This window comes from Aquarana catesbeiana, linkage group LG11, assembly GCF_042186555.1.
Source record: "Aquarana catesbeiana isolate 2022-GZ linkage group LG11, ASM4218655v1, whole genome shotgun sequence".
In the NCBI taxonomy this organism is placed as follows: domain Eukaryota; kingdom Metazoa; phylum Chordata; class Amphibia; order Anura; family Ranidae; genus Aquarana; species Aquarana catesbeiana.
Genome location: NC_133334.1, coordinates 107,425,129 through 107,442,414, shown reverse-complemented (window position 1 = coordinate 107,442,414; position 17,286 = coordinate 107,425,129). Strand labels below are relative to the sequence as shown.

At 41.8% G+C, this 17,286-nt stretch overlaps 1 protein-coding gene across 6 annotated transcripts in view; it reads left to right on the top strand.

The window, feature by feature from the left end:
• Positions 1–17,286, top strand: part of CHID1 (chitinase domain containing 1) — a 1,258,939-nt gene that overhangs the window by 577,560 nt on the left and 664,093 nt on the right. For all 6 annotated transcript variants that reach the window (XM_073604841.1, XM_073604840.1, XM_073604839.1 and 3 more), the window contains exon 9: positions 14,391–14,492. In XM_073604841.1, the coding sequence (XP_073460942.1) occupies positions 14,391–14,492 (102 nt within the window). The remainder of the gene's footprint in view (positions 1–14,390; positions 14,493–17,286) is intronic.

The following is a 17,286-nucleotide window of genomic DNA, read 5'->3' as shown; positions in this document are numbered from 1 at the left end:
ACTGAAAGGCGTAAAATATAGTTTCACTTTTTGATCCTTATCCTAATCTTTCCATATAGAGGATTATAGAGGCATAGGCTTTTACTCAGTATTTCATTTGCAAACACTCCATTTTTTTTTTAATTCTTTTTATTTATTTCAGAAAAAGAAAAGTTACATAACAGAGCCTCTGGGCATACCCCGGCTCAAGGTGTATAAAACATTAGGTAAGGCATATCATAACTTAACTACTAGCCTAACCTAGTGAATAGACAACAAAACAACCCAGTAGCTTGCTGCTAAAATTAACAGGATAACACTCCATATTTTAAAACATGAAAAATTGTTATTACAATTACATTGAATATAGTCTGGCTACTGTTAAAAATTAGATCTGTTGTTATAGCTGGAATATTGGAAAATATAGCTAAGCATGAAGTATCATGTCCAGAGTAAATGCAATGTAAAGTAAGGTAATGAAAAATTTAGGAGTCAGTACAGTGTGGGTGCTAAATAGGAAAATAACGAGACACTTACAAAAACGTTAGAGACAGGTTGACTTCCTGGCTGCTGAAATATTTCCTGCCTTTGACGTTGCCTCTGAACTGAAGAAACAATTAAAGAAATGTATCTAGTACCCATAGCCTCAAATTAAAGACAGGGCATTGTACTTCATACACTTTCAATCAATGTGGGATAGACTGTAAGATGAGGGCCACAAAGTGTACACGTGTATACTAATGGAATATATTTGCTCTTGCACTTGCAAAATACATTTCTGATCATAACCTTTTTGAATGAGCTAAGGCTTGTTCACATGAGCAGCAAAGGGTTGTTAAAAACGTGGTTAATCTACGTTTTTTACCACCACCTGATCACTCACCTCCAATTTTACATGGTAGCCATTAGGGGTGGTATACATGGTCAAAGTATGGGATAATCAAATATCAGGAATAGACAGAGTGAGAAAAGGCAAAATGCAACAAATCAGGGGAAAGAAAGAGGAATCAAACCATGAGCTTATCAAAGACGGGAAACTAAACTCATTGAAGCACAGGGAGAAGACATTGGATTAACAGGAAAGGTAGAAGGCAATGGTATCTGATTTAGGACAGAGAATACTGAGCACAAGCTTATCAGGGACCAATAGAAGAATAGATAATGTGGGTCTGAGCAAAGTTAATGGGCCAGAAGGTGGTGGGGGATTGGTAAGTAGAGTAAGAGATGATTGGGGACAGGGAAGAGGGCAGACAATATATTGCAGCTTACCAATCCCTAAATATACAGCCTGCATTTATTTTATTTTCATGTGTTTTTATTTCCTTTTATGTTCTCCTGGTGATCCTGCCAGTAAATCTGTTATATTTTAACTTCCTTTAACAAACCAAGCTGTCCAACAAAAGTTAGAGGGTTAAAGATAAACCATTTAATATTGACAGGGGTGCTTACAATAGCTTGCATTTATTCATTTATGTAAAACCTTTAAAAAAAAAATGTTGCTGTAACCACATAAATGTGTTAGCTGGAGAAGTTCATTTGATAGTAGTGCATATAATACTACATTCTCCACAGATAAAACAGTGCTGCTGTCCAAAAGGCAGGAAGTGTGTTGCTGCATTGATTACCAAGTGTAAATAAAGGAGATAGCGATGGATTCCAGATGACCCAGCTTGCCATGAGTTGGGGAAAGACTTCTTGCCCTTGGAAATCCGAAAGGGGAGTCACTACATCCTGTAGGGCCTGCACGGAAGTCCCGGGTGGTGAGGAGCTCGGGTCTCTAGCAGCTGCCTCGCGCCATCTTCAGGCCATGCCCCACTTTAACTATGTTTGTACTGGTGACCTGTTAGCTTTGCAGTGCAACACTCTTGAAAGGGGCAGATCTGAGCAGTTTAGCATACTTTACAATAATTCCTGGTGATAGAACTCTTCAGCAATGAAATGAAATGAAAAATGACAGCTTCTGTTTATACCACTTACGGGAACTGATTGAGATTTTTGTGATTTGTGAGCAGCTGGTCGGGTCTGAGAATAGACTCTTGTGTTTTTAACAGCTGGACAGAGCTGAGGATCAAATGGTGTTAGCAGCTGATCAGGGCTGCTTACTCATATCTGGGCTCTGCCCTATGCACTGAGCGCTTACAGGAAACAGTGGGAAAGTCCTCAATAAAAACATGAAATTTCAGATGCTTCAATCCCTTTTAGTAATATACTGTATAGGAGGGAAGGAAAGATAGGATAGCATAACAACTAATCTAAAATCCCAACTAATATATTTTAATAAGAGGCAAGATTAGGCCACAGCTGCTTGGGCTCAGTGTTTTTCAATATTTGTGATGCAGTAACTCTACTTTCATGGGAAAAAAAATAACAAATATAAAAATAATCATATACCATATACAATTGCTACACAAGCAATATTGTGTATAAATGTTATTAAAAATTACCTTTCCTTTTCTAATGGCAGCTCTGTAATTTTCTGAAAAATTTAATGTAATATGGCTACTTGGAGGCGTTCCGTACACCATTGGTGTACGGATCACCCCCACATATGTAATTTCCTGTTTGTGTGATTGGCTCAGTGATATTTCCAGAATCCTGCACAAAGAAATACGTTTTTTCGAGATAATCCCAAAGGGTTAATTGCTTCTACAGGTATGCAGGCTGCAACTTTCCTCTTTTGAACACTGCAAGTGCACATCATCTGTATAATAATCAAAAACTCACTCCCGTTCAGATTCCCTGTACACAACAGTTTTTTCATCAGAGTGGAAATCGGTAAGAATCTGCAGAAAAGTTTGCTGAAATCCTTGCAGTGTACATTGATCACCCAGAGGGGATTGGATTTTTTTTTTCTCTTCAAAAGTGGAGTTACTTTTTAACCAGTTCCCAACTGGCTCACAACTATATACTGCGGCAGAATGGCACCGCTGGGTGAAATCCCGAATGGATACGTCGTACTCTTTGGGAGCCGCTTGGGGGCATGCGCGCGACGGCTGCACGGCGGGAGGTCTCGATGCACGTGGCCGGCGAGCACGATCACCGCCGCCTACCAGCGATCGTGGGTACGAGTGCCAGCACAGGGATTTGTGTGTGTAAACACACAAATTCCTATTCTGTCAGGGGAGAGGAGACATATTGTTTGTTCCTACTAAGTAGGAACAACGATATGTCTCCTCCCCCAGTCATTCCTATGCATTTTTGTAGCTCTGATCACTGTATAAATGTCAATGGTCCCAAATTGTGTCAAAAGTGTCCGATCTGCCCACCGCAATGTCGCAGTCCCAATAAAAATCGCAGATCGCCACCATTACTAGTAAAAAAAAAAATTATAAAAATGCCATAAATCTATCCCCTATTTTGTAGACGCTATAACTTTTGCGCAAACCAATCAATATACGCTTATTGCGATTTTTTTTTTTTTTTTTTTTTACCAAAAATATTTAGAAGAATACATTTTGGCCTAAACTGATGAATAAGTTAGTTTTAAAAAAAATGTGGATATTTATTATAGCAAAAAGTAAAAAATATTGTTTTTTCTTCAAAAATTGTCGCTCTTTTTTTTTTTATAGCGCAAAAATAAAAAACGCAGAGGTGATCAAATACCATCAAAAGAAAGCTCTATTTGTGGGAAAAAAAGGACGCAAATTTCGTTTGGGTACAGTATTACGCAATTGTCAGTTAAAGCGGCGCAGTGCCAAATTGTAAAAAGTGCTCTGGTCAGGAAGGGGGTTAAATCTTCCGGGGCTGAAGCGGTTAAATTAACATATACTGAAGGACAACGCAAAATGCCCAATAAATACTGGCATTTTTGCTCTATGCTTGTAAACACTGGACTGAAGTGCATCACATCATCAATAATTAGTAAGGTGTTTAAAAAAAAAATACAGTACTTCATAGTACCCTTTAACCTTGTCTGGCAGTGCTTAATACAGATCTTGGCTACAATTTAAAAAAAGCATTTTACAGTATATGCTTCAACATTCATTTAGCACTGCCACTTCCGGTGTCACCTTTTTGCTGATTGGACCGTGAATGTGTAATGATACTGATTTATAGTCCAGTAAGCAGCAGATGTACAGTATGTGTCAAAAATTGGATAAACAAAAATTCTAGATTGTGCATTTAATTGTTACACAGAGTGTAACAATGTATTCAACACTACCAGACTTGAGATGAAGAATGTTTAGTATATGGTTGCTGTATGTGAAGTTCTTCAGCATAGTTTACAAGCTAAAACTGACCATAGAATGACAGATACCTCCCAGATTAGTAGGTGGGGAAACCTCAACCTGTCTTCAAACAATGCAATGGTTCTCCACAACACGTGTGATATGACTGACCCAGCAAGTGGAAGTACACATGCTCTCTGCCCTTGTCTTCTCATTAATCAATGAGAAGAGTTTGCCAGTGTGAAGACACTTTCCACCTAGTTGAAAATCTCTGTATGGGGAAACATCCTTTTAATAGCATCCTATATTGTAATCCAATTTGGCATTATATCTGACCATTTATGATAGAAAATTAGAAAATTACATTACCTGTATTCTGAAACTGCCACATATTCCAGACCTACCTGTCCACAGGGACATTCTCTCCTTCACAAATCAGTTACTATATTATCTGTCTTTTATTCATTTACATGGTATAACATTTAAGCCAAATTTTGTTTTGATATTTGAAGTTTACTGTTCTCTTAATAGAATGCATTTTACACATATTTGTCTTTTTGCCCGTTGATTACAAATATACACATGTCTTGGTATTAGGATAAAGGGTAGTGTTTGCAGAAAATGAATTTTGCTAGGTAGTGCACAGCAAGTCCTGTACTTTATGAGGGAGTTGATAGCTGGCTCTACTGCGATGCTGATCTTTGTGTTCTGACAATCTTTTATCAGAACCTTTCATTTTTCTCCAGCCTACTGAGAGACAACCAGAGTCGGTCACATCTGCCATCGTTTCAATCTACAAAATAATACAGCCTGCCATAAAACCTAATGCTTTTTTTAATCATCCTTAATTTAGGCATCCTTATGATTGATTCAAATCAAATTTTAGGAAGCCATGTACTCCCTGCAGCCTGTTTTCCATTGTGCCCTGGCTTACAATTTAACTTTTTTAGGAAATGCAGAGATAAATTATTTTTAATAGACAATAAGGTCTCTAAGAACTTATCAGAATACCCGTAATATTCAGTGTCAAATACGTCACATTAAATGTACGTGTGCTGTATTTAATTTCCTCTTTGTAGTAGTGTTTTACAGTTAAACAGTAAAATAGTAACAAATCAGTTGCTAATTTTCCATCATGTGCTGGAAGAAATATGAAGTGTAAACGGGTTTCTAATAACTCATATTTTTACGGGGAAATTTGTACACACATGGATAGATTGTACGGTACAAGGTACAAATAAGGAAACTTTAAGCAATATTTCATTAGATATGTATGCAGACAACCTTCTGCAAAAGGGAGTGAAATTTCTTTCTAAATTTTATTGTGTGTTCAGCCTTTACATAATTGCTACTCTTATTTAATTTTAAAGCCACAAATATTGTTTTCTGAAAACAGAGAGAATACTGTTTGGGCTACTGGGCTTTTTAGCATAGGTCTTGCTGTTCTTTTCAATATGTTAAATTGGTTGTAAACCCTTACATATACCCAGTAAAGGCACTATCCTAAAGTGATACACAGGGATTAAACAAATCGTCCTACTTAGGCTGTATCTGTCTATTTGCAGTCTTCTCTACAGCTGTTCAAAGTGTTGAATTTATAATCTGGTCTGAAAGTTCAGAAAAAAGCGGGCGGAGAGCTGAAGTCACACTCTGCAGAGCTCAGTGAGGAGAGGTCTGAGAGCTGATTGGAGGAAAGAAACACATCCCCCTTCACACAGCTCACAGGAACAGAGCTAAGGCTGTCACTCAGCTGCAGGTCCCTTCCCTGCCATAATTTTTCTCTTGGTGTCGGGAAAAAGTGTTAGACGTGGCTAATGCTGATATAAAGTAAAAAGATCAATCAGCGCAAGCTAATCACAGGTACTGTAGATACTATACAGGAATGCAGGCTGAACACTAAAGGTAATTTTTACAATACCTATATATATATAACTATAACAGAAAGAGAGTGCAGCACAAATCAATAATTCATATATAATCAGACTTTAAAATTCCTAAAACTTTAAGTAAGTCTAAAATAGTCCATCAGACAATCCGGTGGAAAAGACGTGACACAGATGGGCATCCAGGTGACAGATGGGTTGAAACCCACCACCACTGAGCAAAAGTTGGCAGCACACCTCAATGATGTGACCCCTGAACTAACAGGATAATCAAAATAAGCATACAGGATAAGGATAAGCATTAAGGATTAAGGATAAGCATAGGCTAAGGTGTCGGCAATTGCTTTGCTCACTCGTCAAACATACATGTAAAAAGAAGGGACAGAATAGTGCTCTCTGTTTTGTAAAATGTAAAGATTAAAAACATAAATGAATGCACTCACATTAAGGGGCACTATCTACAGTGCATGTCAATTTGCATGTAATATCTAAATAATCCAAACTGTTTGCAAAGAGATAGCCGTGGGTGATGCCGGCGTCAGCAAAAGGTTCCACCCTCCACGTATGTGTTACGTCCTGGGCAGTGAGTACACACTATAGCAGGATATGCTTTATTTATTTTTCATTTCAGAGGTTTACAACCACTTTAAATTTTAATATGCAATAATTCATATGTATTTAACTGAACAATATTAATAAAGAAAATATACAGTATACTGTACAATACACTATACTTTTATTGATAAACATTTCTCAAAAGCATTCAACTGCAGAGAATTATTTTGAATGTATGCCATTTTATCACTGATTATATTAATATTTGAGTACTTGAAATTCTGTTTGCATTTGTTGAATATTAATGTAACAGTAAATGCATTTCTAGTGAGCTGTCGTTAAATCTTCAAAAATGTTGTCCTAATTATAGCCAACCTTGGACTTCCAGCATCTCTTTTCTTCGTCCTTAAATGCTAAAAGAAAGCAGTTTCTTTATTATAAAGTATGCTGTACAGTGATATCGTTTGTATATATGGTTATATCTTTGTGTTGTAACATAAGTTCATTCAATATTAACTATGCCTTTTAAGAGGGAGAAAGTGAGAGAGCACGTTGGTATCATTTACATCCAGTAGTTTATATTTCTGTGGCTTAGAACTCTAAATGTTCTGTGTTGGACACTGCTAGCTCCATTTTGCCTTTACTTTTGATATCTGCATTTTAGTATCCGACTTATAGATGACTATAGGAAATCTCTGACCCCCATGCAGAGAATCAGTTAGAATAAAGCTGAAATTGTCAGTGCATGGCATTGAAAGGAGAATTTATGCCCATTCTGTCACATTACCACTGCTTGTGATTTGCCTTATACAGGGGTAGGCAACCTTTTGAGCACAGTGTCATGAAAAATGTTTTCAAAGAAATTGAGAGTGCCGATTTTATAACAAAAAAAGTGTCAACTTCACACTCTCAATCACGAAAAATGATTTTTTTATAAAATAAATGCTGTAAACTATTTGAGTAGTAGTGACAAATTAACATCTTGCACTCACACGCCTGAGATCAGCCCCAATTCCTGCAACTCCACACTTCAGATCAGCCCCGCATCATGCACCTTCACATCTCAGATCGCTGTCCCCCCTGCAAATCTGTTTCACCACTGTACCCCCCTGCTTATCTGTCCCACCACTGTACCCCCTGCACATCTGCCCCACCACTGTAACCCCCTGCACATCTGCCCCACCACTGTAACCCCCTGCACATATGCACCACCACTAACCCCCGGCACATATTCCCCACCACTGTAACCCCTGCTCATCTGCCCCACCACCATACCCCCTGCTCATCTGCCCCACCACTGTACCCTCTGCTCTTCTGGGCCACCACTGTAACCCCTGCTCATCTGCCCCACCACTGTACCCCCCTGCTCATCTGCCCCACCACTGTACTCCCCTGCTCATCTGCCCCACCACTGTACCCCCCTGCTCATCTGCTCCACCGATTTACCCCCCCCCGTTCATCTGTCCCACCACTGTAACCCCCTGCTCATCTGCCCGATCACTGTACCCCCTGCTTTTCTGTTCCACCGCTGAATCCCCTTCTCATCCATCCCACCACTGTACCTCCTGAACATCGTCCCCACCACTGTACCCCCTTGCTGTTCTGTACCACCACTGTAACCCCCTGCTCATCTGCCCCATCAATATATCCCTTTTCTCATCTGCCCCACCACTGTACCTCCCTGCACATCTGCTCCACCGCTGTATCCCCATGCTCTTCTGTCTCACTACTGAATCACCTTCTCATCTGTCCTAACACTGAACCCATCTGCTCATCTGCCCCATCACTGTAACCCGCTTTCTTATCTGCCCCACCAATGTACCTCCTGCACATCTGTCTCACCTCTGTTCCCCCTGCTCTTGTGCCCCACCACTGTAAACCTCTGCTCATCTGTCCCACCAATACACCTTCTTTCACATCTGCCCCACTGCTCTACCCCCCTGCTTTTCTGTCCCACCACTGAACCCCCTTCTCATCTGGCCCAACACTGAACCCCCTGCTCATCTGGCCCAACACTGAACCCCCTGCTCATCTGCCCCATCACTGAAGCCCCCTGCTCTTCTGTCCCACTGCTGAACCCCTTATTTCTTCCACCACTGTACCTCCCTGCACATCTGCCCCACCGCTGTACCCTCCCCTCCTGCTCTTCTGTCCCGCCTCTGAGCCCCACCTGCTCATTTTCCCCACCGCTGTACCCTTCTGCTCATCTGCTCCATCGATGTACCCTCTTATCATCTATGATACGCATGATATGCAGAGTGGTGAAAGGAAGCAGAGATGAGACAGATCTACCTGTCCTGGCACACTCATCCTGCTGATCCACCTCTCGCATCCAGCCCACGTGCTTGTATGTGAAGTCACATACCAGCGTCTGAAATGGATGCGCAATGATGAGCTCAGGTCAGGGGCATTTTCTGAAAGCAGTGGGCTTGTGTGCAGGATCATAAGTTGGGCCCCCGCAGCTGAGAAAAAGTGCGGTGCTTTACGCCGCAGCAAAAGTTGGGTGTGATTTTCATTGCACTGAATACTGGCTGTGGCTTAAAGGGATACAGAGTGCAGGGGTTCAGTAGTAAGTGACGCAAAGGTTCAGGAATATTGTCAACAAAGTTCCCAGAAGCTCAACAGTAATTCCACAAACTGTCACCTGATTGTGGTTTTCTTAATCAGTGAAATCCCTTCTTTCTGAGATTGGTAGCCAAGCAAGCCCTCTTCCTCCACGCAGCTACAGCAAAGCTAGGGAACCGAACAATGTTTCCCATCTTTTACAATGTTTGGGGGCACAGTGCCTTCCCTCAGTGCAGGTGTGGCATGGGGAATTCTGAAATTGGAAAGCATTAGTGTCTCACTGACGCTTCCCTGCGCTGCTCTGCTGATGGCGAGGGAATTGAGTGCCGGCAAAAGAGGCTTTGTGTGCCGAGGGTTGCCTACCCCTGGCCTAATAGAATGAGAATGTGTTGCCCAATCATAACTGCTATTATTTTCTTACCTAGTCTTTAAAAATAGTGTGATTTTGCTTGGGCATTATGAATATCACCTCTTTCCTTTACACGAACCCTTTTGGACCGGTACTACATTTGAACTTAGATAAATAAATGTACCACAATAGTGCTGAGTGGTGTTGACTGACATCTCTGGAGGAAGATATAGATTTCCTGATCATACTGTACTGGACACAGCCTTCTTTAAATCATTATGAGTGAGTTATATGTGGCTACCTTCCAAGGCTGTAGATTTTTTTTTCCTAAGTGGTAGTGGGGGCCTTGGGGACCCAGAGGAAAAAAAAAATAGGCGGTGTGCACAACACACTGTGGCAAATGATGTGTCTTGCAAAATTGGCCTAACAGCTGGAGGGTTTAAAACAGGAATACATATTGTCGAGAATACAGGGGCCAGGATTGTGTAACACACAGTGTGCAGAGGGCAGGAGTGCATATTACGCAGAGTACTGGGGACAAGAGTGTGTAATGCACAGAAAGCAGGAGTCAGGAGTGCATAATGCACAGAATACAGGCGTCAGGAGTGAATAACACACTGTATAAGGGTCAGGAGTACTTAGGACACAGATAGCAGGGGTCAGCAGTGCATAAGACACAGAGTGCAGGGGTTCACAATTCAGAGAGCACGGGGATGAGGTGTACATAAGACACAAAGTACCGGGGTCAGGAGAGCATAATGCACAGAGAGTATGGGCCAGGAATATGAATTGCACAGAGAGCGCAGGTCAGCAGTGTGTAATACACAGAGTACAGGAGTCAGGTATGCATAACACACAGAGCACAGGGGTCAGGAGTGCACAACAAACAGAGTGCAGGGATCAGGAGTAAGTAATGCAGGGGTCAGGAGTGCATAGACACAGAGCAGGGGCTAAGAGCACGTAACATAGAGTACAGAGGTCAGAAGTGCATAATATACAGAGTACATGGTCCAGGAGTGCGTAATCCAGGGAGTGCAGGGGTTAGGGGTGTGTAACACAGATTTCAGGGGGCCAGGAAACAGTAATGCACAAGTCAGTAGATGGAGTACAAAAAATGACCACCCTCCCCATGCCAAAACTCCTCCCAGAACAGATTCCCCCTCCCACTAGTACCCATAGCACAGCTCTCCCCCCCTTTATTTTGGGTCCCCCCAGAGTACACCCTTCTCCCCAGTACAGCTCTTCCTTATTCCCCCCTCCCCCCAATGCAGCTCTGCCCCCCCCCCCATACAACTCTTTCCCTTCAATACAACTATCCCTAGACTAAAGATCCCTTCCCCAGTACAGCTCTCCTTCCTCAGTATAGTTCCCCTCTTCATTGAACACACCAAGCAGAAAAGGTCAGTCCAGAGTAAGGGAAGTCCTTCCTCAGCTGCATCATGTGGCTGAAGCCAGAAAGGAACAGCCTCCCTCAATCTGAATTGACAGCCTGCAGGAGCAGCTCCTCCATCATGTTCCCAGTGCAGCTGTCAGCACTAGCTGTTGAGCTGTGCACGGATGCTCTGAGGGGGGTTTGGACCCCCCATCTCCAGGCTTATCTACACCCCTGCTACCCTCACGTGATTGGACATTTGGACAAAGATGCACTACAGATACTCCCCCCCCCCCATATAACTCTACCCACTCTCAGCTAGCCTCAGTTTTTTGCTAGTATCCTTACCTGATTGATCTCTTCTCTCTACTAAGAGAAGCTTACTTGTATACAAGGAGGTTTTTCTCTCTCATTCTCTTGATTATTTCTTCTAAGATGATTCCTTCATCATTCAGCTGCATCATAGCCACTGTGGCTTTTTATGCACCTTCTGGATTGGTGGCATCTTTGGTAGGGCCTTGGGGAACCATACCTGAACCCTGTCTGGTGGAAGATGCAAGGCTGGCCTGCAATGTTGCCTTGCACTGGTTCCAGCTGTGGACTGTCCCCTTAGCATGTATGACAGCCTGTGGAGTTAGCAGCAATGTGCTTTACAGGTCCAGTGGTCTGCCTGTCCAGTCTCTAAAGACCCCTATGGGGGTATGCCTACCATCAAGGGAAAATGTAGTGTGGGGTTAAATTCCTCTTATTTGTGCTACTAAGGTTGGTGAGTACAGGGTGAATGCCTTTTAAACATTTATTCAGGGTGCCCATTTACTTTCCCTTTTGGGGTGTGCAGAAAACTCTATACACCCTTATGGTGGTGGCGCAGTTAGGCATTCCAGGATGACTGGGGGTAATGGCTTTAGCACCTGTTTTATGTGTCCTGTTGGAGGGTGCCTCTCCTATGTGGCATTGTACTGCACATTCTGTACATGCACAACTTTGTTTTGAAAGTGGATATTGATGTGCATGCCCTACCTCTTCCTTTTTGAATTACTGAGACCCATCAGAAAAATCTTCTGGTTCTCAATCCTGGCACATTAAAAGCCGTTTACGTGCTCTGATCCTTGATTACAGCAGCCTACAGGTGATTGCACCAAGACACTCCCCACACCACTGCTTCAGAGGTCAATGAGTACTCCATCAGGGATGTTCACTCACAGTGAACCTTATGTAAAGAAATAAGGGGTTAAATTGACTCAATAGCTCAGGCTCAGCCTTTAGCTCTCTTGGGGGTTGTAGTACATTGGTCCCTAAAATTACCTACACCAGCTAATACCATTACATTTCACATGCTGATTGTACTATATGGATACTAGCCTCTCCTATATGGAGACTAGCCTCACCCAGTTAAAAATATCCTTTACAATATCTTTCTGGGGCAGTTTTGTTCTCAAATGGGCAATTCCTGTGGTAGAAATGGTCATTTTTTACCCTTATGGTTCCCATGGAGAATAATTCTGGGTTTGAAAATCTAGTAGATCAAGGGTTTGAGGCCCTGTTTAAGGCTATCTTTGCCCTGCTGGGCTCTGCTATGTATCCCGCAGGTAAGTCTGTAGAAGATTGCTGTCAGGACTAAGCATATGGGCCACAAATCCCAACTCCATCCTTATGGATCCCTCTGTCCAAAGTCAGCTGGAACTAGTGCCTACAGCCTCACCAAATTTCTAGGATGAGCCTTCTTTCTGTATACATGCGCAGCATCTGGCTTAAATTTTAGTCAGCCGTGTTCCCTTGCAAGAAACGCCTTGATCAGTTACCCTTCGAAGGCAAATGCCTTTTTGGTCCCTCCTTAGATAAGTACAGTATATCAAGAAGATCATAGGGGTAAGAGTACTATCCTCACCCAGAAGAAAATGGCTCATGATCCCACCAGTAGGCTGCTACTCCTGAGGTTAGGGTTTATTTCATCCCTAGAAGTCTTCTTATATAAAGTCTAACACCGAAATGTATTTTTGCAAGAAGAGCTGGCCTTGCAAACCAGCCAGGACTGGTGTCAAGGCCTCTCACAGGGATGGGGTGCCCCACTTCTCTGTTGGTTATCTTAGATGCCTGGGTCCACAGTGTTATTTGCGGGGGTTGCATACTGCAGTTTTGCACTCTACCATCTCCCCGCTTTATTCTCTCCAACTTGTCTCATGCAATGGGGGGGGGGGGGGATGGAGTGGGATGGATTAGCTTTCTGTCCAACTACTTTTTTTTAAATATAAATATAATAGAAACGATGATGACTGGGAGGAGGGCATTCAGCAGTACCTCCCCCTGGTGATTTCTGCCCGCGACAGGTTCGTCCAACTTAAATTTTTACATAGAGCGTATTTCTCGCCACAGCGTCTAGCTAAAATATACCATGATAGTAACTCGCTCTGCCCTAAATGCACCTCGTAGGAAGGATCGTTTTTTCATGTTGTATGGGCTTGTCGGTTCTGGAGAGAGGTGGTAGCCACTGTTAACTCCGTCAGTGGACTGAGCGTGCAGTGTGATCCCATCCCATTGTTGCTCGGTGTAGTGGATAACTTGGCAGGTCCCCAATCTAAGAAATGATTTGTGTTTTATGCAGCCTTTTATGCCAGAAAGGCGATATTGCTCCAGTGGAAGGGACCTACCCCCCCCATCAACCTATCTAGGCCGTAATTGCCCTAAAAAATTCTCCAAAATCTGGGGCCCATGGGTCCAAGAAGAACAGTTGGTCATAGATTAGGGCCAGAGTTGCAGAGTTAATGTTCCCTGCAGATGGCTGCTGAAAAAGAGATTGCCAAGATAACTATCCAGAAGGGTTTTACCGAATAAATATGCGAGTGTTCTTGACATAGGTTCTGTGATGTGTAGCTGAAGATAAGAGCCTATCCCTTCTCCTGCCTCCCCCTCCCTTTCCTCCCCACGCCCCCCTCCTTTTTCAATTGTAGGAGGCTCTGACTGTTAAAAACTATATTCTCCTTGAATGTATTGTGAATGTGATCACTGTATATTGACTGTACATCAATTTTTCTTCTCTTTTTTTATCCCCTGTTGTTGTTGTTGTGTTAATTGAAAAAATAAAAAACTTCTTGTTAAAAAAAATATATAATAGGAACATATACTCAATGGAGAAAATGGAATTAGGACTAATGTTTGTTGCTATAAAAATCTTGCTAGCTAAACTGAGTCTACCCAAAACTGATACTTACATATTACTGTATTATGGGTTCACACTCCAGCTTTTTATATCTTTTAGAGGCAATATATGCAGAATTTTCATTTTGTAATAAATGAAAACAATGACATCTTACTAATGTCTGGTGAATAGTCAGTCCTGAGTCTCCTAGAAAAATATGACGTCAATAGTATATTTAGCAAACTGATATCTAGATTAAACTAAAATGTCAGTTTTAGGTGGACTGACCCCTTAGTTAATTGACAGTAATTTGATGTCTGTAGTTTTATTGGGTTTTAGCATATTTTACTGGTTCTTTAATGTGTTTTTTTTCCTCCTTAAGCACTGACCAGCTGGGCATGTTTGGAAAAAAAGAGTTTGATCTGTTGGCTCCGTATGTGGACAGCTTCAGCCTAATGACCTATGACTACTCCAATCCAAACAGGTAAGGTCTACATACTAACCAGCACAAAAGAGTGAACAGGCGTAGACATTAGATTCGATTCGAAGTTGTCCAAATGCATGCAGATCTTTGACAGCTTTAGCTTCAGGCCTACCTTTAGGCTCGGTTTCCAATTGTGTGACTTGTCATGCGACTTGGGACTGCAAAGTCACATGACAAGTCGTACCCCAAGGTTTCCAATGAGTACCATTCATATCTGTGCTCCTTCATAGTAGTCCCTGCACTTCTTTGGTCCCACGTTGATGCGACTTGAGGTCCATAGACCTCAGGAATACACCTGCATTGTTTCAAGTCACGTCAAAAATCACACAACTTTCAGGTCGCAATAGTAGAAAGCTAGCCTTAAAGTAGAACTATAGGCAAAACTTTTGTTTTTCATTTTGGATAGAGTAAGGGAGGGTTATAACCCCTGTCAGATTTTTTTCGCCATCTCTGTCCCATTGCGGAGATTTCTCTTCACTTCCTGTCCCATAGCCAAACAGGAAGTGAGAGGAAATCCCTGCAAATCAAGGGAATTCCTTGGGGACCTCCAGGTCACCGGAGCTAGCGTTCTCCATTGGAAGATTTCCCCTTTATTACTTTTCTGGGGACAACCCAAAATTTGTGATTTTCTTTTATGTTCACATTCAATAATAATGGTAAACAGGACAAATAGGAAGAGTGATTCTCTTTAACAGGGGCACAGACGGCAATAAAAACTGACAGGGGTTATAATCCCACTCCACTCTATCCAAAACTAAAAAAAAGTTTTGCCTTTAGTTATACTTTAAAATGTCTGGCCCTTTTTCTTCATTCTTAAAAAAAAAAAGTAACTGAGCATGCATCTATTTCTAAGAAATAGACAAATCTAAACAAATTCAGAAGAAGCAGCAGCATGAAATCCATTTCTATAACATTTTCTGCAGTTCAGTGTCACTTTCCCTGCTGCTCAGATGAGAGAGACTGCAAGTTCGGAAGAGGTCTTTTTTAATGACCAACAAGGTCCAGCTAAATTACAACTCATAGATGGGGATTCTGCCTACTCTCCCAGCACTCCTTTATGGGATAACCCACGGCTTTTGGAATTTTTTTCAAAGGAGCAATGTCTCCTGTTGGGCTCACTATGGGGTTAAATATACAGTATATCACATTTATATAATAGTGGCACATTTAAATCCTTCTCAGAATTTCAGCAGGACTGTGGTATACCACATTATGCATATTTTTTATACAAATAAGAAATGCAGTAGCAAAGTTTGGCCTGAATAATGTAATTTTGTTGATTTTTAATTTGGAATAGTTGCTTATTCAGACAGGGCACCCCAAATTGTCTCTACGTATTACTCAACATTACTTCATTCTAAAACCAAGAGGCTCATACAGACTGAACGCCCAATGGTGTACAAATATACCTGATTCACAGGAGAACAGGTCAAGAAATACTTGGTCCCAAATTGACCATAGTTATTTCTTCTAAGGATAAAGTTATTTAGGTGGAATGTTTTCACCATATTTTTTCATACCACATATTGGGCTCCATTCACAAAGCCATATCTTACCACACAACATTTTCTTTTTTTTTTTTTTTTTTAAATTCTTTTTATTGATTTTAAAGACAAACAAACAATCACAAACATACTTCAACTGGCAACATACCAATCGAACCGACCTCGCAGGGCCAGTAATAACCATCTAAACAGACTTAAACTCCCCCCCCCCTCCCCCTCCCCCTCCCCCCACCCCCTTCCACCCGTAGTCATATAGTAGCAGATAATAAACTGTGCATCTCGAATTTCAGTTTTATAGAAACATCCTCTCTTAGCTCCCCGTGTATATTATTATTATGCATTATAGATCAGAACACACTAGATAGTTTTTTTTTATATACTAACGACCATCAATCAGCAAAGAACATTAGTTAGATCACTTCTTACCTCCTAAACAATGCATACCCCTCCTAACTCACTGTAGCAGTAGAGTCCAGCCACGCCTGCCATACCTTCGAGAATTTCTTAGGACAACCTCTGGCGTGGTACGTTGCCTTGTATAAGGGGATAACCAAATTTATCAACTTTTTCCAAAATAGTGAAGTAGGGGCATTGTTTTTTTTTCCAGTTCAGTAATATAGCTTTTCTACCATAAAATAACCCAATATTAAGTAGGGTGCGGTGCGCACTGGAAGGGACCACCTCCTCCACCAGTCCTATCAGACAGACTCTAGGCGTTAAAGGAATCGGTATACTCAATACCTCTGCCAGACACTCTATTATTCCCGACCAGAATCTTTGAATGTGTGCACAGCTCCAGAAGATATGTTCTGCGTCTGCTGGGGCATGTGAGCATCACCAGCATTGACTACTCACTGTTGGATAAATACAGGACAACCTAGCCGGCGTGAGGTATATCCTGTGTAGGAGCTTAAAATGAATTAAGCGATCCCTGGCCAAAACTAGGTGTTTGAATGGATGGTCCCACATGTCATCCCAGTCTTCCCCCTGAATATCTGTAATCTCTCCTTCCCATCTCTCCCTACATTTGGTAATTCCCGGGGGAGTTTTTTTAAAAAAGGGATTTGTACACTGAGGATAAAGATTTGGCTAGTTCCTCCTCTGCTAACATGGATTCCAGTGATGAAGGTAGATATTCTATCCTTTGCTCTCTAGTTTGTTCCCTAAAAGCATGCCTCAGTTGTAAATAACGAAAAAAGAAGGAGTTCGGAAGGTCATGCCTGGCCTTTAACTGATCGAAAGTGCAAAGTTCCCCCTCACTGGTAATGTCCTTCAAAATCTTAATGCTT